This window comes from Tamandua tetradactyla, chromosome 6, assembly GCF_023851605.1.
Source record: "Tamandua tetradactyla isolate mTamTet1 chromosome 6, mTamTet1.pri, whole genome shotgun sequence".
Taxonomy (NCBI): Eukaryota; Metazoa; Chordata; class Mammalia; order Pilosa; family Myrmecophagidae; genus Tamandua; species Tamandua tetradactyla.
The window spans coordinates 76,468,500-76,491,451 of record NC_135332.1 but is presented as its reverse complement, the minus strand read 5'-3'; the positions used below and the strand labels follow the sequence as shown (position 1 = coordinate 76,491,451).

At 46.9% G+C, this 22,952-nt stretch overlaps 1 protein-coding gene across 8 annotated transcripts in view; it reads right to left on the bottom strand.

Moving 5' to 3' along the window:
* LOC143688429 (uncharacterized) overlaps nt 1-22,478 on the bottom strand; it is a 98,927-nt gene extending 76,449 nt beyond the window's left edge. Inside the window, exons 1-3 of one of the 8 annotated variants that reach the window (XM_077166318.1) lie at nt 22,411-22,478; nt 20,540-20,650; nt 6,188-6,325 (exon numbers count right to left, since the gene is read on the bottom strand). In XM_077166318.1, coding sequence (XP_077022433.1) covers nt 6,188-6,243 — 56 coding nt within the window. In that variant the 5' untranslated portion in view covers nt 6,244-6,325; nt 20,540-20,650; nt 22,411-22,478. Of the gene's footprint in view, nt 1-6,187; nt 6,326-10,143; nt 11,339-20,539; nt 20,651-22,410 lie in introns of those variants that run through there. The other 7 variants (XM_077166320.1, XM_077166321.1, XR_013177994.1 and 4 more) reach the window with 7 other exon arrangements.
* Between the last annotated feature and the right edge of the window lie 474 nt (nt 22,479-22,952).

Sequence of the window (22,952 nt, the reverse complement as noted above, 5' to 3'; positions counted from 1 at the left end):
GTCTTCTGGGCTCAGCCTGCCCTCAAAAGACGTCAGGCCCTCCAGGGAAGGAGGCTTCTTGGCAGTGCCAAAGACATGCCCACCTGCTGGTCAGCAGAGCCAGGGCACTGGCTGTCCCAGGCCAAGCCACCAGCAACACCCCTGGAGGAAGCCGCAGTAGGGACGGCGTGGCCTGGACAGTGGAAGGAGCTGCCACACTGCAGGTTCTAGCCTGCCTCGGCTCAGCACGAACCCCCTAGGCTCCATGTCTCAGTTCAGCACAAACCCTACTTCCAGCTATGGGATCTGAGGGTCTCTCTGCAGCTGTTCGGCCCTGCCCGGAACAAGGCCTGGAAGAGAGGCCCAATGGACAGCCTGGCTTCAGGGTCACGACTGACCAATGTCGACACTTGCAATGGCCCCACGGCCCCTTTCTCCCATTCTCTCGACATTCCTAGGTCAGACAATCAGGAGAGAACACTTACGATGCTTCCTGGGGTGATGCCATGCTGTTGCAGCCGGAGAAGGTGACAAGAAATCATACGAAAATAAACTTGCCATTTCTACCTCATTCAGCCACTTGGAAGCCAGGGACCAGGGAAGTCACTGCCATGGCATCCTTCTATCGAAGTGCCGGCTTCAGGAAGGAGGGATGAGTCTTTTATGCTCCTCTGTGGGCTGCATGGTTTCATGTCTTGGAGGGGGCCAGGCGATCCCCTTGGAAGTCACAAACTCCACAAACCCAGAGGCCGGGGAAGGACTCAACCGAATCATATCCATGGAGGCGCACCCATCCGAAGGGCAACAGTAGGAAAGGTCCTCCAGGAGAGGTGCATGCTGAGACCAGAGGTGTGGTGACCCTCAGAAAGCCTGACCCCTGCTGGAGCTGCACTGATGCCAGACCCCAGTACTCCAGGCCAGGTAGGTGCCCATCTCTGTGGCAGGTGTGGACCCAGGTTTCAAGATGGGTGTCTCTGGGGAGAACTCCTCCCTGACCGCGGGGATCCCCAGGCTCAGCTCACCCCATGGAGAGTCCTCGAATGACCCATGAGGTTGGTTAGGGCTTGGTGTGCGGCACGGCAGGTTCTCAGCAGCCCTCCAGGGCACAGCAATTTCCTCTCTTTGACTCTCTTCTGGAAACAAAGCTAATGTTCTATGTCCCATGGTCAGAGGATAGAATCGGAAACTCTTACTCGCTGGTGATTCAATATGGAATCCATACAGAAATGTTCTTGGGGTGCTGATTCACCAAAGTTTGCAGGAGATCCAACACGTTGGACGTTGCAACACAGAAACCAAACGGTGCAGCCCCTGGCCCTGGGCCCACCCACTCAGAGGCCACAGCCTTCCTGATGGGTTGTGGTCTCTGGCTCTCCACCAGGACCCTGTGGGACAGTCATCCTCTTGGGCAGTCACGGGAAGAAATCAGGGCCTTGGGAGGCTGGCCGCCAGGCAGAGAGCAATCCCCAACTGGGACACAAAGCCTGCCCTCCTCCTGCAAGTCCTCCTCGGCTCCACAAGCCTTCCAGGATGCCTCCCTCCCAGGACAGGCCAATACCAAGCTCAGCACCTGGGGAGCTCACCAGCCCGTGACTTGAGACAGCTACACCCCCAGGGCCCCCATCTGGCTCCTCGACCTGACTCACCTTTGAGCTCTATGCACGTGGACCCCTGCCTCCCTGCTGGGGGTAACAGGCACTCACATTTAATCCACAGATGGGCTTCATGGGCCCTCCCATCCCCAGCACTGCTCGGCCCCTGGGGACTCAGCCATCAAACCAAAGCCATTCGCTGAGCACAATGCCCCAGAAGGATGGAGGGGCTACAAGGGTGGCTCCAGATCCTTCACCCAGCAGCCTCCCTGACCACTGAACACCATGGCAGAGGCCACGTGGAGGTGGGGGGGGTGTCCATGCACTTCCAGTGTGAAAGTGTCCCAGGGACAGCACAAGCATTGGCCCTGGGGTAGGAACATGTAGGTTATTCCAAGAACTGCACAGCATCCAGCAGTGTGGCTAGGACCCAGGACCAAGGTGGGACCAGAGATGTTCTGGGAGAGGGAGCCCAGGCTGTGAGTACCCTGAAGGTATTATGCCATGGGCATTTTCTCAGGAAAATGAGAGCCACAAGAGACTCTCAGCTGGGGAGCAGAGGGCACGTCGGAGCTAACTGCTGCCAGGTGGGTAACAAGAGGGCCAGCATGGGGGCCAAAGGCTGTATGCAGTGCCATCTCAGTGACCCAACCACCCAGACCACATGGGTGCTGGGGTCTCTGCTCCAACTGCCCTTAAGCCTCAGCTGATCCCTGAAGCTCTACTTCGGACACAGACCCCGCTGCCCACCACTCCTCACGTTCACCATCGTCCTCCCCATGGGCCGGCAGTGAAGCCCACTGATGCAGTGGCTGAAAGCAAGTGAAGTGACACAGATCTCTCTCCAGTGCTCCTTGTAACAGATGAGAACTGGAGGGACAGACTCCTTGGGCTGCACAGACCTGGGCTCAGCAAACACAGGCCACCTGGAGGGGAGGGCAGGCAGCAGCAGCAGCTAACATTTAGATGCTGTCCACACCCAAGAACTGTCCACACGCAAGAACTGTTGACATGCAGTGCTGTCCACACCCGGCACTGTCCTGAGTAGCCAGCACTGTCCTAGTACTTGGCCCTGTCCATACCTGTGCTGTCCATACCCGATGATGTCCACACACCACACTGTCCTGAAAACCCAGCACTGTGCTGAGCACCCAGCACTGTCCACACCGTGCACTGTCCAGAGCACCCAATGTTGTCCACACCCCACACTGTACTGAGCACCCAGCACTGTTCACACCCCGTGCTGTCCTGAGCACCCAATGCTGTTCACACAGCACACTCTCCTGAGCACTCAGCACTGTTTTAGCACTTGGCCCTGTCCACACCTGGTGCTGTCCACAACTGGCGCTGTCCTGGGCAGGCCCACCACATGCATGGCCTCACCTAAGCCCACCCAAGCTGTGGCCGACAAAGCACAGTCACAGTGCTGAGCTCAGGGTCTCACCCCGAGGCCTGGCTGCCCTCCACGATCTGATGAGAAGCTATGCAAGGGAAGGTCCCAGTGAGTATCCGGAGGCTGGACTGAGCCCAGAGGGGACGGTGGCCCCAGGAGGACCCACTCAGCTCCGCAGACCCGGCCACGCAGGGTGCCCTGCCACACCCCACCTCCCCACCCCTTGGGCCCCTTCCCTCCTCAACACCCCCCCACCAGAAGATCTTCCTTTCTCCCAAATTGGTCCTCCCAGCCTCATCTTCCTGAGGCTGAGCTGGCCATCCAGCATGGAGCCCTGTAGGGGAAACCTCCCTCCACGCCAGCCTGTGAGTGCTGCCTCGTTCCCCACCACAGGGTGGCTGTGGGTGCTCTCAGGGGCCAGGGCTGATGGGCCTGCTCCCCTCCCCATCAGCAACCCCTGGCCCCTGCCCAGGGCCGGGACATCCTAGGCTCCCATCTGACCACATGGTCTCAACTAGGCCTTGGTGTACTGTCTGGATGGCTGCAGAAGCCCCCTGAACCCCAAGTGCCGGGCTTCCCAGGGACATGCAGTTGGCAGGGGCCTGGCGAGTTCACAGGCCAGGGAGCTGAGTGGGCAGCTACCCGCGAGGCAGCAAGACTTGCCCAGTCACTTAAGGTGAGATGACTGGGACTTGGGGCCAGAGCACAGCTTTGGCACAACCTCCTGGCAAAGTAGGGGCCAACAGCATGCAGGGCCTGGCCTTGGGGGGGCTCAGGTGAGGGATAGAACCCTCATGTAAGGGTCCCCACCCCTGCTGCCTCTGAAGGGTCAACTTCATTCTGGGAACAGGCCAGGACTCTGACACCTTTCATATTTGTGACATCCTTTACATACAAGACAAATGCATTTCAATTTCCTCTCTCAATTAATGACCTATTCTTTGAATCAGACTCAGCTAAAAAACATTGCTCCACCACATTAGTCTTATAAAAATTCAATTTCCCTCCTCTGACAGCCAGAGGCCAGGGGACTGGGGCGGGTAGGCTGACCACCAGGGCCAGTGCGGCCCAGCCCTCTCGGATGCCCTGGAGTGCAGGATCTACTTCACCACGTCCAGCACGAGGGAGACAGCGCCAGGGTGGCAGGAGAGGGCTGCGTGGCAGAGCAGGGAGCCAGCAGGCTGGCCTGGCGCCATCACCCCAGCAGGGAACAGGCAGAGGGGAGGACTCTTGGATGAGCTCCAGATGAAGAGGTGGAACACTGCTGGGCACTGCTCTGTCCATGCACTCCAACCCCTGTGCACTCGCTGCACTCTGCCGGAGGCCAGGGCACTGTGGGTGTGCCTGAGCACCGGGAGCGGTGAGGCCGGATGAGGCGAAGAGGCCGAGTGAGGCTGGGATTGGGGGCCAGGAAGGGTGAGGACAGCTCCTTGCTATCACTGGGACAGATGTCCCAATTTAACAACACTAGAAACCCTGGCCCACTCCCCGCTGCCCCTGCACCCAAGGCGGCACCTCTGTCCCTGTGCTCCCTCCAATGGCATGCTTTTCCCCACACTGGCCTAGGCACTCGCACCCATCACTGCATCCAGCCCCAGGTGGGGCCATGCTCCTGCCAGTGTGAAGCCCTCTGCTGGGCTCGAGGACGAGCCGATGACACAGACCAGGCCTCATGGGGAAGACAGATCCCACATGGGTGCTGCACACACTGTGAGGGTGGGGAGGCAGGGAGGAGAGGTGAGGAAACGGTCCACTGTGAGGGAAGCTGGGGCTTCCCTACAGGCAGGGTGTTGAGACGATCATGCTCCCACCCAGCAAACAGCTTCCAAAATCCTGCTTGAGTGGTTCCTGCTCAGAAGTGCCTCCACCTATCCTGACAGAGGGTCTGGCCTGTCTGTAGCTGGCCTCCACCAGACTCTACCCATTGCAAGTGGCCATACACAGCCTTGCAGAAGGTGCCACACTCCTCTGAAGTCCCAGAGCCACCTGCGTGCAGCACTCTGTCCCTCTGGGCTTTCCACCTTCCACCCCACATGGTAGGCTCTGCCCTACACGGCAGGCTCCACCCCATATGACAGACTCCACCCACACAGCAGGCTTCACCCCATATGACAGGCTCCTTCTACACCGCAGGTTCCACCCCATATGACAGACTCCACCCACACAGCAGGCTCCACCCCATATGACAGGTTCCTTCTACACAGCAGGCTCCACCCCATATGACAGACTCCACCCACACAGTAGGCTCCACCACATATGACAGGCTCCTTCTACACCACAGGTTCCACCCCATATGACTCCACCCACACAGTAAACTCCACCCCATATGACAGGCTCCTTCTACACAGCAGGCTCCACCCCATATGACAGGCTCCTTCTACACCGCAGGTTCCACCACATATGACTCCACCCACACAGTAGATTCCACCACATATGACAGGGTCCTTCTACACCGCAGGCTCCACCCCATATGACAGGTTCCTTCTACACAGCAGGCTCCACCCCATATGACAGACTCCACCCACACAGCAGGCTCCACCCCATATGACAGGCTCCTTCTACACAGCAGGCTCCACCCCATATGACAGACTCCACCCACACAGCAGGCTCCACCACCCCTGTGCAGCACCAACAGCTGCGGGAGTCAGTCAATGCTGTTCTCGGGTCAGAGACAAGAGGATGTCGTGAGTGCAACCTATAAGCTATCTGTTCACCAAAAAAAGAGAAAAGGACAGAACAAAAAGCAGCACTGAAAAAGCACCCTGCCAAGGTAGAATCCTTAGGGTCCCATGGATTTTTGTTTTTTTTGTTGTTAAAATTAGTTAAAATTAGTTAAAACAATCACCGCATACCTAAACTAAGAAAAACCAGCTTTGGTTAACATGGCAGTCTGCGGACCTTCACCAGAAATTAGGTCACAGGCATCAATTAGTAGGTTTAAAATAAGTGGGGTTGAGGCAATATTTTCAAACACCCATTACTGCGTCGTGACTGGCATCAGAACAGAAGGAGAAAGATGAGGCTTTTCAACCAGCAAGAGTAAGGACTGCTCTACACAGCACGTTCTGGTTCACGCCACCATGAAAACACACACTGCAGTGTGCATGGGGTTCCTTCAGGAGTATGTACAAAGCACTCAAATCTGCAAAATGCCAACCAGGTGTGCACAGGGGAGCAGGAGCCTGAGGAGCCCCAGGCACTCTTGGGCAGGTGGGGGACTCACGGCTCGATGGCTTTGTTCCACATGATGATGTGGCTGGACAGCGAGAAGGCCTCCATGTTCACGATGGGGATGCTGCCTCATCTGGTGCCCACATACAGCCACTTACTCTGGAAAGGCAGATGGCAAAATGTCACCCTGCTGGAGGAAAAACCCAAAAGGCAATGAGAGAAAAGGCACACAGGTTTCAGGAGTTGTGTGAGAGGAACCCTCACCCATGTACTTCCAGAAAAGCAAGGAGGGTGGACTGCCACCTGCCCCTCCCCTCCCCACGGGGGCGAGAATGCACGAACACGTGGGCTGGGGCAGGAGGAAGCAAGGGTCAGGAATCAGGGGCAGCCTTGGGGTGCCTAGCACATCTTTGGTGGTCCAACCACGTGCCCTTCCAAGCCACCATGAGTGTCACTGGCCCTGTTGCCATCCGCACCTGGGCTCAGGCTGCATCCCGGCAGGACACTCCTGCCCCTGGCTTTCACCTGGCTTTCAGTCCTCAGGCCAACTCTCACGGGCCTGGAGGAGTGGCCGGTACTAGTTCCTGGCCTGTAGGCACAGGCTCTCTGCTCCAGCCCTCTGGAATGTTCCCCTGGGGGTCAACTAGGGGAGAGCACAGCCCTCTACAGTGTTCACCTGGGAGTCAACTACGGGTTAGCAGAGCCCTCTTCAGTGTCCATGGGGGAGTCAACCATGGTTTAGTAGAGCCCTCTACAGTGTCCACCAGGGAGTCAACTACAGGTGAGCGGCTGCCACGATCTCAAGCACTTAATGAGAAGATATCAACACCCCTGAACGTACAGGAAGAGTACTGAAAGCCTAAAGGATAAAGTAATTAAAGAATAACTGAGAAGGCTTCCATATAAAAATTAAAACTAAGAAGACAATTCCACTGAATATTAAAAGAGACAGCATATTAGAACCCTTAAGACTATGCATGCATCTGTATTTATATCTCCAAAGTGACAGAAAACATAGATTTATGGGTTATGTAACGACTCTAAGAACATGACCCACGATGAAACCTAGCAATTTTCAGGAAGAAGCCATGAAACAAATGACACTGGACACTTAGCCATTATGGTAGCTTGGAGCTCTGTATACCAGAAAACATGCTCTTAAATTTCATCCATTCCTGCGGCTGTGAATTCTCATAGATACAACCTTTTGATGAGCTTACTTCGGCTAAGGTATGGCCCAGCTCAATCAGGATGGATCTTAATCTTACTACAGAAGGTCTTATAGGGAAGGTTAGATACAGGAAAAGATACAGGAAATGCCAGAAGGAAGTACGGGAATCCAGAAGAGAAGTCAGAGGCCAGAGAAAGCTGCATGTACACTGTCACATGACAGAGGCAACAAGGACCAATCATGCTGGCAGCTAGGCCCCAATCACCACCATCTTTGGGACGGAAGCACCACCTTGATGACACATTGATTTGGACTTCCCCCAGCACCCTGGACACATGTGGGAGAGACAAGGATGGAGAGGGATAGAGGCACATATAGGAGAGACTCAAAGGGAGAAGAGAGCCCTCAGCACACAGACAAGAAACTAGAGGATGAAGAAGGACCAAGTCACGTGTAGGAGACATACGAGGATGGAGAAGGAACACGGCACATGTAGGAGACACATGAGGATGGAGAGGGACTTCGGGACATGGAGAAGAAACACAAGGATGGAGAGGGACCTCAGTACATGGAGGAGACACACGAGGATGGAAGGGGACCTTCGGTACATGTAGATGACCCACGAGGATGGAGGGGGAATTCGGTACATGCAGGAGACACATGAGGATGGAGAGGGACCTCAGCACATGTAGAAGACACGAGGATGGAGAGAGACCTTAGTCGGAGGTCTCATGCTACCTGATTTTAAGTCATATTTTGAAGCTACAATGATCAAAACAGCATGGTACTGGCATAACGATACACATATTGAACAACGGAATTGAACAGAGTATTGAGATATAGACCCTCTTACTTATGGACAAATTGATCTTTGATAAGGCAGTCAAGCCAACTCACCTGGGACAGAAGAGTCTCTTCAATAAATGGTGCTTAGAGAAATGGATATCTACATGCAAAAGAATGAAAGAGGACCCAAACCTCATGCCCTAAAGAAAAGTTAACTCAAAATGGATCAAAGACCTAAACATTAGATTTAAGACCATAAAACTGTTAGAAGAAAATGTAAGGAAATATCTTATAAATCTTACACCTGGAGCCAGGTTTCTAGACCTTACACCCAAAGCAAGAGCACTTAAGAAAGAAAGAAAGAAACGGGAACTCCTCAAAAGCAAACACTTTTGCGCATCAAAGAACTTCATCAAGAAAGTAAAAAGACAGCCTGCCCAATGGGAGACAATATTTGAAAACAACATATCAGATAAAGGTCTAGTATCCAGAATTTATAAAGAGATTGTTCAACTCAACAACATAAAGACAGCCAACCCATTTACTACACAGGCAAAAGATGTGATCAGACACTTCTCAGAAGAAGAAAGACAAATGGCCAAAAGGCACATGAAGACATGCTCAACTTCCATGGCTGTGAGAGAAATGCAAATCAAAACCACAGTGAGATATCATCTCACACCCACCAGAATGGCCATTATCAATAAAACAGAAAATGACAAGTGCTGGAGAGGATGTGGACAGAGAGGCACACTTATCTACTGTTGGTGCGGCTGTCAAATGGTACAACTGCTGTGGAAGGAAGTTGGCTGTTTCCTCAAAAAGCTAAATATAGAATTGCCATATGACCCGGCAATACCATTGCTAGGTATCTACTCAGAGGACATGAGGACAAGGACACATACAGACATTTGCACACCAGTGTTTATGGCAGCATTATCTACAATTGTCTAGAGATGGAAACACAGCCAAAATGTCCATTAACTGGCAAGTGGCTAAACAAACTGTGGTATATACATACAATGGGATATTATGCAGCTGTAAGACAGAACAAAGTTATGAAGTATGTAACAACATGGATGGACCTTAAGAATATTATGCTGAGTGAGATTAGCCAGAAACAAAAAGACAAATATTATACGGTCTCACTGATATGAACTGACACTACTGAATAAACTTGAAGAATTTTGTTGGTAACAGAGAGACCATCAGGAGATAGAAATAGGGTAAGACATTGGGTAATTGGAGCTGAAGGGACACAGATTGTGCAACAGGGCTGAATGTAAAGACTCAGAAATGGACAGTACAATACTACCTAAGTGTAATATAAGTACGTTAAAACACTGAATGAAGCTGAATGTGGGAATAATAGAGGGAGGAGAGCTGGGGGCACAAATGAAATGAGAAAGAAAGATAGACAATAAAGACTGAGGTGGTATAATCTAGGAATGTCTAGACTGTATAATGATAGTGGCTACATGTACAAATTTTTAAAATGTTTCTGCATGAGGAAGGACAAAGGAATGTCATTACTGCACGGTGCTGTAAATACATGGTAATTAATATTTTAAAATTTCAAATTATGTGTGAGACTAAAGCAAAAAATGTCAATTTGGTACAAAATTTATACTTTGACTATTGCATTTCCTAATACCACTTATGTAGACAGCTTAACTGAACACCATAAGTAAAAGGAACCTTGAGAAGGACAGGAGATTTTGTTGGTTTTTCCAGAGTGGTGCCCCAATAAATCCCAGAATCATTTGAACAGTGAATAAAAAATTATTTAGAAAGTCCACTTCAGGGAATGGTGAGAATGGGGGGAAATTCAACTTCTCCAAGTTGAATTCTTGATATTCTCACAAGAAGTCTGGACAACCAAAGCTATAGGCTGAGCCACGAGTTTGGGGGTTTGTTCATATGAAACTTATCCCCACAAAGGTTTGGAAAGCCTACTTAAAATTAGGCCTAAGAGTCACCCCCAAGAAAACTTCTTTTGTTGCTCAGATGTGGCCCCTCTCTAAGCCCAACATAACAAGTAAAATCATTACCTTTCCCTCTTCATAGGACATGACATCCAGTGGTGTAAGTCTCCGTGGGAAAATGGGACATGACTCCAAGAGCTGAGTCTAGCCCAGGCACCCTGGGATCCACAGTTCCTTCTGGATCAAAAGGGAAAAAAGAAATGTAATAAAATAAGGTATCAGTGGCTAAGGGAGTTCAAGTAGACTCAAGAGGCTGCTCTGGGGGGTACACTTATAACAAGCTTCAGCTAGATACTACTAATTACCATGGTCTGTCAACCCCAACCAACACCATTGCTGCCAACCCTAAAGAACACCCACAGCTTTATCAGAGATTCTACACAAGCTTCACACACTAAGATTACTTCTAGAAACCTACAACCTCCAGATGGGTCCCTAGGCCAGATAACTCCTGAACTGCAGAGGAGCCAGCCCCTCCAGAGCATCAACTAGTTCATCCCTGTACCCTATAGTTTCCACAATCCCTTCCACTATGAACACGTTTCAATGGCCATGGTCCAAATACCCCTAAAGAGTGGGAGGAAGATCCAAAGAGAAGCTTGAGTTATTCAGAGAGGGTCAGGTTTAACAAATGAGAATGACTCCTGAGTAATACCACCGATTTTTTTTTTAGTCTCTAGTGTCTTGGAGCAGATGGCAGTAAAAACCAAAATTATGACTTGTAGCCCATACTGAAATCTGAAATTTGTTCTACAAAAAATTGTTGCAGTATGTGCTGAAGTTGATTGCTTTTTCCTTCTATGTTATCCTTTATACAAAAAGGTCGACTGTGACGATGAATGCAGTTACATGATGATACCCTGAGCACCGTGCACTTTGGACGATTACATGGCATGTGAATATATATCAATAAAATTGCATTAAAATTTTTGAAAATTGTGAGAGTGAGATTAAGACATTCCCAAATAAAGAAAAGCTGAAGAAGTTTGTCCCCACTAGGCCAGCCCTACAAGAAATGCTCTTTTAGTTTCCTACCTGCCCAAACAAACACCATTTGGCTTACACACTGGGAACCTCTGAATCACATGTCCTCAAGACAATTCTGGCCCTGCACCTTGGAATTATCTGTCCCCAGGCTCCTCCCTGCCCAGACTCCTCCCTCCTGGGGCTCCTCTGTCCCCTGGCACCTCCATTCCCAACTCCTCCCTCCAGGGTCTCCTCCATCCCCAGGCTCCTCCAACCCCGGGATCCTCCATTCCCTGGGTGCCTCCATTTCCAGACTCCTCCCTCCCCGGGCTCCCTCCTACCCAGGCTCCTTCCTCTCCAGTCTCCTCCCACCCTGGGCCCCTTCCTCCCTAGGCACCTCCCTTTCTGGGATCCTCTGTCCCAGGCCTCCTCCCTCCCTGGACAGTGTGCCCGGTGGCCTCCCCTGGCCAGCCCCTTCACTTCAGTGTCCCATGGGATCTAGCCTCCACAGGCACCCTCCTGCCTTCTCTCCCGTGACCTTCCTTCCCCATGAGGCCTCTGGTCAAAGCACAGGACCCATCCTGAGCCGGCTGGGCCACACCTTCATTGAGGTGGCCTCATCAGAAGCTCCTACTGACAATGGGCACACACCACACGAGCAGACTGCATTGCAGTACATGTTTTTCTGGGGTGCACAGGGCCCGAGCCACCCCATATGCTCAACAGGGCTCTACAGGCTGAAAGGAAAGGACAACAGACAAGAGCTAGAAGCTGCCTGAAGAAGCAGAGATCTCTGGTGAGGCAACAATGTGGATACCTGTAATGACAGGACTATTGTAATTTTGGCTTGCAACTGCACTTTTTCTCTCCCTCAGGATCTAAAAGGCAGGAGAATAGAATACAATGATAATTCAGTGGTTTGGGACTCAATCCACACGTAAAGTGAGACAAGAACTACATAAAGATGGGGGGCTGGAGGGGTATAGCAACACAATTTTGCATTTACTACTGAAGCTGGTGTCAAAGTAAACAAGACTGCTATTGCTTAAGGACCTTAAAGTTAAGCCCCGGTAACTACAAACAAAGCATCAGAGAAAATCAAGCTCAGGGAGACAGAAATTAGAGTACAAGTTGCAGGGGCAGGGGGTGGGGTGGAGGGTGGGACAGGGAGGTAAGGCACAGCATCAAGGCAGGGCAAGAAACAAGAAAAGAAGAACTGAACAATTCTCCTCTGTTAAACAAAACCTAAGCTAGAGGTCCACAAAAAGCTGAACTGAATGTCAAAGAACAGACAGACAAGAAATTCATCCAGCAAGAAAACCCTAGGTAAAAGAAGTGAAAACAATCTCCAGAATAAACTAATTAAGGTAATTAAATGCCTAGACACCAGGAAAAAATAACAAATCGCACCAGGAAAACTGAACGTATGGCCCAGTCAAAGGAACAAACCAACAATTCAAATGAAATACAGGAGTTGAAACAATTAATTCAGAATATATGAACAGACAGCAAAAACCTCATCAAAAATCAAATCAATGAATTGATGGAGGATATAAGCAAGGCAAGGAATGAACTAAAAGAAGATATCAAAGTTCTGAAAAAACATATCACAGAACTTATGGGAATGAAGGGTACAGTAGAAGAGATGGAAAAAATAATGGAAAACCACAATGGTAGATTTCGAGAGGCAGAACATAGGATTGGTGAACTGGAGGACAGGACATCTGAAATCCAACAAGCAAATGAAAACATAGGGAAAAAATGGAAAAATATGCGAAAGGACTCAGGGAATTGAATGACAATATGAAGTGCACGAATATATGTATTGTGGGTGTCCGAGAAGGAGAAGAGAAGGGGAAAGGAGGAGAAAAACTAATGGAGGAAACGATCACTGAAAATTTCCAAACTCTTATGAAAGACTTAAAATTACAGATCCAACAAGTGCAGCATACCCCAAGAGAATAGATACAAACAGACACACTCCAAGACACTTACTAATCAGAATGTCATAGGTCAAAGAGAAAGAGAGAATCTTGAAAGGAGCAAGAGAAAAGCAATCCATCACAAACAAGGGAAGCCCAATAAGACTATGCATCAATTTCTCAGCAGAAACCATGGTGGCAAGAAGACAGCGGGATGATATATTTTAATTACTAAAAGAGAAAAACTGCCAACCAAGAATTCTATATCCAACAAAATTGCCCTTCAAAAATGAGGGAGAAATTAAAATATTTTCAGACAAAACATCACAGAGAGAATCTGTGACCAAGAGACCAGCTCTGCAAGAAATACTAAAGGGAGCACAAGAGACAGATAAGAAAAGACAGAGGAGAGAGGTGTGGAGAAGAGTGTAGAAAGGAAGACTATGAGTAAAGGTAAAAAGAAGGAAAATTAGGTAGGACATATAAAATACAAAAGGCCAAATGGTAGAAGAAAAGACTACCCGTACAGTAATAACACTAAAGATCAATGGATTGAACTCCCCAATCAAAAGACATAGACTGGAAGAATGGATTAAAAAACAGGATCTTTCTATATGCTGTCTACAGGAGACACATCTTAGACCCAAGGATAAACATAGGTTGAAAGTGAAAGGTTGGGAAAATATATTTTATGCAAATAACAATCAGAAAAGAGCAGCAGTAACTATTCTAATATCCAACCAATTAGACTTCAAATGTAAAACAGTAAAAAGAGTCAAAGAAGGACTATGTATTAATAAAAGGAACAATTCAGCAAGAAGACATAACAATCAGAAATATTTATGCACTGAGCCAGAATGCACCAAAACTCATGAGGCAAACAATGAAAAGAGAAATAGACACATCTACCATAATAGTTGGAGACTTCAATTCACCACTCTGATCAATGGAGAGAACATCTAGACAGAGGATTAATAAAGAAACAGTGAATTTGAACAATACAATAAAGGAGTAAGACTTAACGGACATTTATAAAACATTACACCCCACAACAGCAGGATACACCTTTTTCTCAAGTGCTCATGGATCATTCTCAAGGATAGACCACATGCTGTCACAAAGCCAGTCTCAATAAATTCAAAAAGACTGAGATCGTACAAAACACTTTCTCAGATCATAAAGGAATGAAGTTGGAAATCAATAATAGGCACAGTGCCAGAAAACTCACAACTATGTGGAGGCTCAACAACACACTCTTAAACAACCAGTGGGTCGAGGAAGAAATTGTAAGAGAAATCAGTGAGTATCTCGAGGCAAATGAAAATGAAAACACAACATATCGAAACTTATGGGACTCAGCAAAGGCAGTGCTAAGAGGGAAATTTATTGCCCTAAATGCTTATATCAAAAAAGAAGAAAGGGCAAAAATCGAGGAACTAACTGTCCACTTGGAAGAAGTAGAGAAAGAACAGCAAACTAACCCCAAAGCAAGCAAAAGGAACGAAATAACGAAGATCAGGAAGAAATAAAAGAAACTGAGAATGTAAAAAAAAACTGAGAAAATCAACAAAACCAGAAACTGGTTCTACGAGGAAATCAATAAGATTGAAGGACCCTTAGCAATACTGACAAAAAGAAGAGAGAGGATACGAATAAATAAAATCAGAAATGGAAGAGAAGACATAACCACTGACCCCACAGAAATAAAGGAAGTCATGACAGGATACTACGAACAACTGTATGCTAATAAATACAACAATGTAGATGAAATGGACAACTTTCTAGAAAGGCATGAACAACCAACATTGACTCGAGAAGAAATAGACAACCCCAACAAACCAATCACAAGTAAGGAAATTGAATCAGTCATTAAGAAGCTCCCCCAAAAGAAAAGTCTAGGACCAGACGGCTTCACGTGAATTTTACCCAACATTCCACTATCTTTCTACGAAGGCAACATCACCCTCACACCAAAGCCAGACAAAGATATTACAAAAAAAGGAAAACTGCAGACCAATCTCTCTAATGAATATAGATGCAAAAATCTTCACCAAAACTTTAGCAAATCGAATCCAGCAACACATTAGAAGAATTATACATCATGACCAAGTAGGATTCATCCCAGGTATGCAAGGAGGGTTCAACACAAGAAAACCACATCAATGAATCAAAGCAGAAAAACCACATGATCATCTGGATTGCTGCAGAAAAGGCATTTGACAAAATTCAACATCCTTTTCTGTTCAAAACACTTCAAAGGATAGGAATAGAAGGGAACTTCCTCAAAATGATAAAGGGAATATATGAAATACCCACAGCTAACAACATCCCCAATGGGGAAAAACTGAAAACTTTCCCCCTAAGAGTAGGAACAAGACAAGGATGTCCACTGTCACCACTGTTATTCAACACTGTGTTGGAAGTTCTAGCCAGAGCAATTAGACAAAAGAAAGAAACACAAGGCATCAAAATGGGAAAGGAAGAAGTAAAATTCTCACTGTTTGCAGATGATATGATACTCTATGTCGAAAACCCTGAAAAATCCACAGCAAAACTACTGGAGCTAATAAATGAGTACAGCGAAGTGGCGGGTTACAAGATTAACACTCAAAAATCTGTAGTAAAACTCCCACAAGGCAGTGGGGCAAACAGCCCGGGACATGGAGGCAGGGGATTGGAATTGGCAAAAGTCAAGCTACCATAATGCAGCAGTGTGAACGGTCGCCTTGCCAGAGACCTCGATGGCGGTACTCCAGTTGACCCCTTGCTGCAGCCTGGCCCCGCCCAGCCCCCCGCTGCCTCCACCTCTCCCTCACTTCCTCCTCCCGGCTCTCCCATCGTCCCTTGTTGTCCCCAAGATTCCAGCACTGCTGACACCGGCTCCCCACTCAGAAGCTGTTCCGGAGGCCGCAGGCATCGACCAGGAAGAAAAGTAACATGAGATATGATCAGACGAATTACCAACAACAGCACCTGTGCAAGCTACTGGAGAACATGCTGTTGTGAACATAATTTAAGTGTGAAGACCACAGATGAACATGTAAGAAAGTTCAGAAGTTCTGTTTTTTTCCTCAAGAGAGGATTTAATTTGCATGAAGCACACTTGGTGTGTGGGTCATGTATGTTTTTAGACCTTTTCCAATGGGTTTAATCCAAACAGCTTGCAAATTTACTACTGAAAATGTAGACTTCTTGATTAATGTAAGTTCTTGATTTTGTTTTATATTTCTAATTGTAAATTGGCTTATAGATTCAACAGTCTAACAATTTTGAATGCCTTTTGTTGTCAGAAATGAGAAACTCACAGTTTGTATATCAAGATTGCTTTTCTTTTGCTTTATAAATCTAAAGGTGATGTATAGTAAAATACACTTGTGTAGATTTGTTCAGTTTTAAAAGTTTGTATATCCATGAAAATTTAACAGACACCCACAAATGTTTCCTCTTGACACCCCGCCATCCTCCACCCCCGTTCCACATGTTCCCTCACAGGGCAACTGGATGACTGTGCTGGTTTGAAAGGAAGTATGCCCCCTAAGAAAAGCCGTGTTTTAATATAAATCCCATTTCATAAAGGTAGAATAATCTCTATTCAATACTGTATATTTGAAACTGTAATGAGATCATCTCCCTGGTTGATGTGATTTAGTTAAGAATGGTTGTTAAACTGGATTAGGGGATGACATGTCTCCACCCATTTGAGTGGGTCTTGATTAGTTTCTGAAGTCCTATAAAAGAGGAAACATTTTGGAGATTGAGAGATTCAGAGAGATTCAGAGAGCAACACTACAAAGCAGAGAGTCCACCAGCCAGCGACCTTTGGAGATGAAGAAGGAGGACACCTCCCGGGGAGCTTCATGAGATAGGAAGCCAGGAGAGAAGGCTAGCAGATGATGCCGTGTTCGCCTTGTGCCCTTCCAGCTGAGAGAGAAGCCCTGACTGTGTTTGCCATGTGCCTTCTCACTTGAGAGATAAACCCTGAACTTCGTCGGCCTTCTTGAACCAAGGTATCTTTCCCTGGATGCCTTTGATTGGACATTTCTTTAGACTTATTTTAACTGGGACATTTTCTTGGCCTTAGAACTGTAAACTAGCAACTCATTAAATTCCCCTTTTTGGAAGCCATTCCGTTTCTGGTGTATTGCCTTCCAGCAGCTAGCAAACTAGAACAGCGACTGATCTACCATCTGTCAATAGAGATTAATATATATTTTGTAGAATACCATATAAATGGAATGTATAGTAGGTAGTCTGTTTTGTTTTGTTTTTGTGGGATCTTTTGCTTGTAATAATCATTTTGAAATCTAGCTGATGTTGCATGTGTTAATATTTTGTTCCTTTCATTGCTGAGTTTTATTCCATCTATGTATATTACCCAATCTGTTAATCTATTACCTTGTGAAAGGCATGGAGAGTAATACACTTCTTAAAGGTGCCAAATCCACAATTTCCATTAACAAAGGCAGCCCTGCACAAAATATGAAGCACTCAACCTTCCATCTTCTACGAAATAGTAGAATCCATTGGAGATTTTTGAGGGACATGGTAATGTCATACAGCTCATTTAAGATTTCTAAGAGTGTTTCTTTTTACCTCTTATATTGTACATTTTTGGAGGTTCCCATTATTTCAAGTATTGCTATTTCAGCTAGTTAATATTTTACTGGACACTTTCAAGTTGGACATGATATTTATGGATTTCCATGAGCATCTGTCAGTGTTCTGGTCTCCTTGAAAATTATTTCCATTGTCATTTCCTTAAAGATATATATTCCAGATGTGAGTATATTAAATTAACTTGTAAGCATACTGTGAGTCATAATAAACTTAGACTTTTTATAGTCATAAAAAAAATCTGTAGTATTTCTATACACTCATAATGAACAATCTAAGGGGGAAATCAAGAAAAGAATTCCATTTACAACAGCAACCAAAAGAATAAAATATTTAGGAATAAATTTAACTAAAGAGACATAAGGGCTATACAAAGAAAACTACAAGAAATTGTTAAAAGAAATCACAGAAGACCTAAAGAGATGGAAGTGCATATGTGTTCATGGATTGGAAGACTAAGTACAGTTAAGATGTCAATTCAAACTAAATTGATTTACAGATTTGATGCAATACCAATCAAAATCCAAAAAACTTACTTTTCAGAAACAGAAAAACCAATAACCAAATTTATCAGGAAAGGCAGCGTGTACCGAATAGCTAAAACTATCCTGAGAAAAAAATGAAGTCGGAGGTCTCACGCTACTTGGTTTTAAGGCATATTATGAAGCTACAGTGATCAAAACAGCATGGTACTGGCATAAAGATAGATACATTGAACAACGGAATTGAACAGAGTATTGAGATATAGACCCTCTTACTTATGGGCAAATTGATCTTTGATAAGGCAGTCAAGCCAACTCACCTGGGACAGAAGAGTCTCTTCAATAAATGGTGCCTAGAGAACTGGATATCCATATGCAAAAGAATGAAAGAGGACCCAAACCTCACACCCTATACAAAAGTTAACTCAAGGGCGGGCCGCGGTGGCTCAGCGGGCAAAGTGCTTGCCTGCTATGCCGGAGGACCTCGGTTCGATTCCCGGCCCCAGCCCATGTAACAAAAAACGGAAAAACAAAAGACAATAAAACAAGAAAATGTTTAAAGTTGTTTCCCTTTCTTCCTTCCTTCCTTCCTTCTATCCTTCCTTCCTTCTCTCTGTCTTTCCTTTAAAAAAAAAAAAAAAGTTAACTCAAAATGGATCAAAGACCTAAACATTAGATCTAAGACCATAAAACTGTTAGAAGAAAATCTGCAGAAATATCTTATAATTCTTATACCTGGAGCTGGGTTTCTAGACCTTACACCCAAAGCAAGAGCACTGAAGAAAGAAAGAAAGAAACGGGAACTCCTCAAAAGTAAACACTTTTGCGCGTCAAAGAACTTCATCAAGAAAGTAAAAACACAGCCTGCCCAATGGGAGACAATATTTGAAAACAACATATCAGATAAAGGTCTAGTATCCAGAATTTATAAAGAGATTGTTCAACTCAACAACATAAAGACAGCCAACCCGTTTACTACACAGGCAAAAAACGTGATCAGACACTTCTCAGAAGAAGAAAGACAAATGGCCAAAAGGCACATGAAGACATGCTCAACTTCCATGGCTGTGAGAGAAATGCAAATCAAAACCACAGTGAGATATCATCTCACACCCACCAGAATGGCCATTATCAATAAAATAGAAAATGACAAGTGCTGGAGAGGATGTGGACAGAGAGGCACACTTATCTACTGTTGGTGCGGCTGTCAAATGGTACAACTGCTGTGGAAGGAAGTTGGCTGTTTCCTCAAAAAGCTAAATATAGAATTGCCATATGACCCGGCAATACCATTGCTAGGTATCTACTCAGAGGGCATGAGGACAAGGACACATACAGACATTTGCACACCAGTGTTTATGGCAGCATTATCTACAATTGTCAAGAGATGGAAACACAGCCAAAATGTCCATTAACTGGCAAGTGGCTAAACAAACTGTGGTATATACATACAATGGGATATTATGCAGCTGTAAGACAGAACAAAGTTATGAAGTATGTAACAACATGGATGGACCTTAAGAATATTATGCTGAGTGAGATTAGCCAGAAACAAAAAGACAAATATTATATCGTCTCACTGATATGAACTGACACTACTGAACAAACTTGAAGAATTTTGTTGGTAACAGAGAGACCATCAGGAGATAGAAATAGGGCAAGACATTGGGTAATTGGAGCTGAAGGGACACAGATTGTGCAACAGGGCTGAATGTAAAGACTCAGAAATGGACAGTACAATACTACCTAAGTGTAATATAAGTACGTTAAAACACTGAATGAAGCTGAATGTGGGAATAATAGAGGGAGGAGAGCTGGGGGCACAAATGAAATGAGAAAGAAAGACAATAAAGACTGAGGTGGTATAATCTAGGAATGTCTAGACTGTATAATGATAGTGACTACATGTACAAATTTTTAAAATGTTTCTGCATGAGGAAGGACAAAGGAATGTCATTACTGCACGGTGCTGTAAATACATGGTAATTAATATTTTAAAATTTCAAATTATGTGTGAGACTAAAGCAAAAAAATGTTTCTCCACTACAAAATTTGTATTTTGACTATTGCATTTCCTAATACAACTTATGTAGACAACTTAACTGAACACCATAAGTACAAGGAACCTTGAGAAGGACAGGAGATTTTGTTGGTTTCTCCAGAGTGATGCCCCAATAAATCCCAGAATCATTTGAACAGTGAATAAAAAATTATTTGGAAAGTCCACTTCAGGGAATGGTGAGAACGGGGAAAATTCATCTTCCCCAAGTTGAATTCTTGATATTCTCACAAGAAGTCTGGACAACCAAAGCTATAGGCTGAGCCACGAGTTTGGGGGTTTGTTCATATGAAACTTACCCCCACAAAGGATTGGAAAGCCTACTTAAAATTAGGTCTAAGAGTCACCCCCAAGAAAACTTCTTTTGTTGCTCAGATGTGGCCCCTCTCTAAGCCCAACATAACAAGTAAAATCATTACCTTTCCTTCTTCATAGGACATGACATCCAGCGGTGAAAGTCTCCCTGGGAAAATGGGACTTGACTCCATGAGATGAGTCTAGCCCTGACAGCACGGGATCCACAATGCCTTCTGGATCAAAAGGGGAAAAAGAAATGAATAAAATAAGGTATCAGTGGCTAAGGGAGTTCAAGTAGACTCAAGAAGCCTCTCTGTGGGGTACTCTGACACAAGCTTCAGCTAGATACCGCTAATTACCATGGTCTGCCAACTCCAACCAACACCATTGCTGCCAACCCTAAAGAACACCCACGGCCTTATGAGAGATTCTACAGAAGCTTCACACACTAAGATTACATCTAGAAACCTACAAACTCCAGATGGTTCCTAGGCCAAGTAAGTCCTGAAACGCAGAGGGACCAGCTTCTCCAAGAACATCAACTATTTCCATCCCCCTATCTTATACTGCCGATACCCCTTTGCAACATGAAAAAGTTAGAATGGGCAGAGTCCAAATATCCTTAAAGATTGGGAGACGTGTCAAAGGAGAAGGAGGTGTTATAACAGAGAATTTAGAATGTAACAAATAAGCATGTCTGCTAAATCACTATACTGGCATTTCTACTATGGCGCTAGGGTCTTGGAGCAGCTAGAAAACCCAAAATTGTGGAACTGTAACCCATATCAAACTCTTGTTTGATAACTATTTCTTACAATGTACTTCAAAATATATTCCTCATTGTATAAATATTATATTCACAGTAAAAAATACTATAAAAAATAAAAAGAAGGCAAAGGGGCCCATGACAGGTGAGGCCAGCACCCCCTCCTCTTTAACATGTGCTTGGAGGAACTCAGAAGACTCCACCACACAGATGGGGCCCAAGCCCCCATGGAGAAACATCTAAAACCAACCACTACAGGGGTCCTTTGCATACAATGACACCAACCTCCTCAACAGGCAAAAATCACAGTACTAACTTCTTAACCGAACATAATGCAATTTCATATTTTCAGCCACTCATTGCACATTTTTTAATTTACAAAATAAAGAATAAAAGTACCAAAAAAAGAAGACACCACAATACACCAATAAATAAACCAGCTGATGATAATTATACACCACCCATGAAAGAGTTGACAAACTACATATACACCCGCATGCGATGGAAATTGCCAACAAACGCCACAAAACTAACACAATCAATAAAAACAATAATCCCACTCACAAAACGACACGAAGAAATGCAAATAAGACAGAGAAACTACACTACAACTACTTTAAACCTATTTTAACAGCAGCTCTGCCATAACAGAGCCTCCAAAAATTCCGTACAAGAATGTTTGTATGTTAAGAATTACAATCATTGCACATTTTAAGAGAAAAGCCTCGATCAAACATCCAGTTGGACAGGTTTGGCCTTTGGGCTGGCGATATTCACCGGACTGCGTTTCCAAAGGAAACTAAAGTCGGCTGGTTAAGCCAAAAACGCTCCCACGGAAGGCTTCCAGGCCATGCCTGCGGGGTCAGGGCCCTGAGAACAAGGACCCTAACCCTGCGGCCCCGCCAGCAGGCCCTTTCCCAGGCCGGAACCCGCTCCCCGCTCCCTGACCCAGCTCTGCCACCCGTCCCCTGCGCCCAGCCGCCCCACTCCCGTGCCCATCCTCGCACTTCCGCGCCCGGCGCCCCACTTCCTGCACACACCGCCCCACTGCCGCGCCCGGGACCCCACTCCCAGGCCCTGAGCCTCACCACCCGCGCGCGCTACTCCCCGTGCCCCGCACCCCACCGCCCGCCCAGCGCTACGCCCCGCCAGGTGCTCTCCCACCCCCACTCGCGCCCGCTACCCCCGTCCCCGGTGCTCTGCCACCTCGCGCCCGCCCCGGCTCACCTTGCCGAGCTGCAAGTGCTCCCCTGCAGCATCTCGGCGATCTCTGGCTCGCGGCTGCGCGGCCGAGGACGATCTGCTGGTCAGGCCGTCCAGCCCTTTCCTGACGTGGAATTTCCCCCACGGTCTCGGTGAAGCCCCCTCCCGAGGGTTCCAGTGGCCCCAGGGCGCACGTGGGACCCGCACAGGAAACACTGCGACTGCGGCCCGGCTCCCGGCTGCCGCTCACCTGGCCGCGGGCGGACCCCGCACCGCCCCCACCGCTCTCGCTCCGGCTCCGGCTCCGCCTGGCCTCCGCTCTCGGTCGCGGCCGCCCGGCCCCACGCAAACGCCCGGGACCGGCCTGCCGCTCACTGGACGGCCGCAGCTCCCTGAGGGTCTGCAACCAGCTCCAACGCCCGTCAAGCCACCACAGACACCAACGGCCGTTACCCACACACCGCGCCACGGGGCGGCAAACAGGTCTCAACTGAGCAGGCGGGTGTGCGCAGGCGCAGCACGACCCACCAGGCCTCTGGGTGTGTGCAGGACCCGCTGAGCTGGCA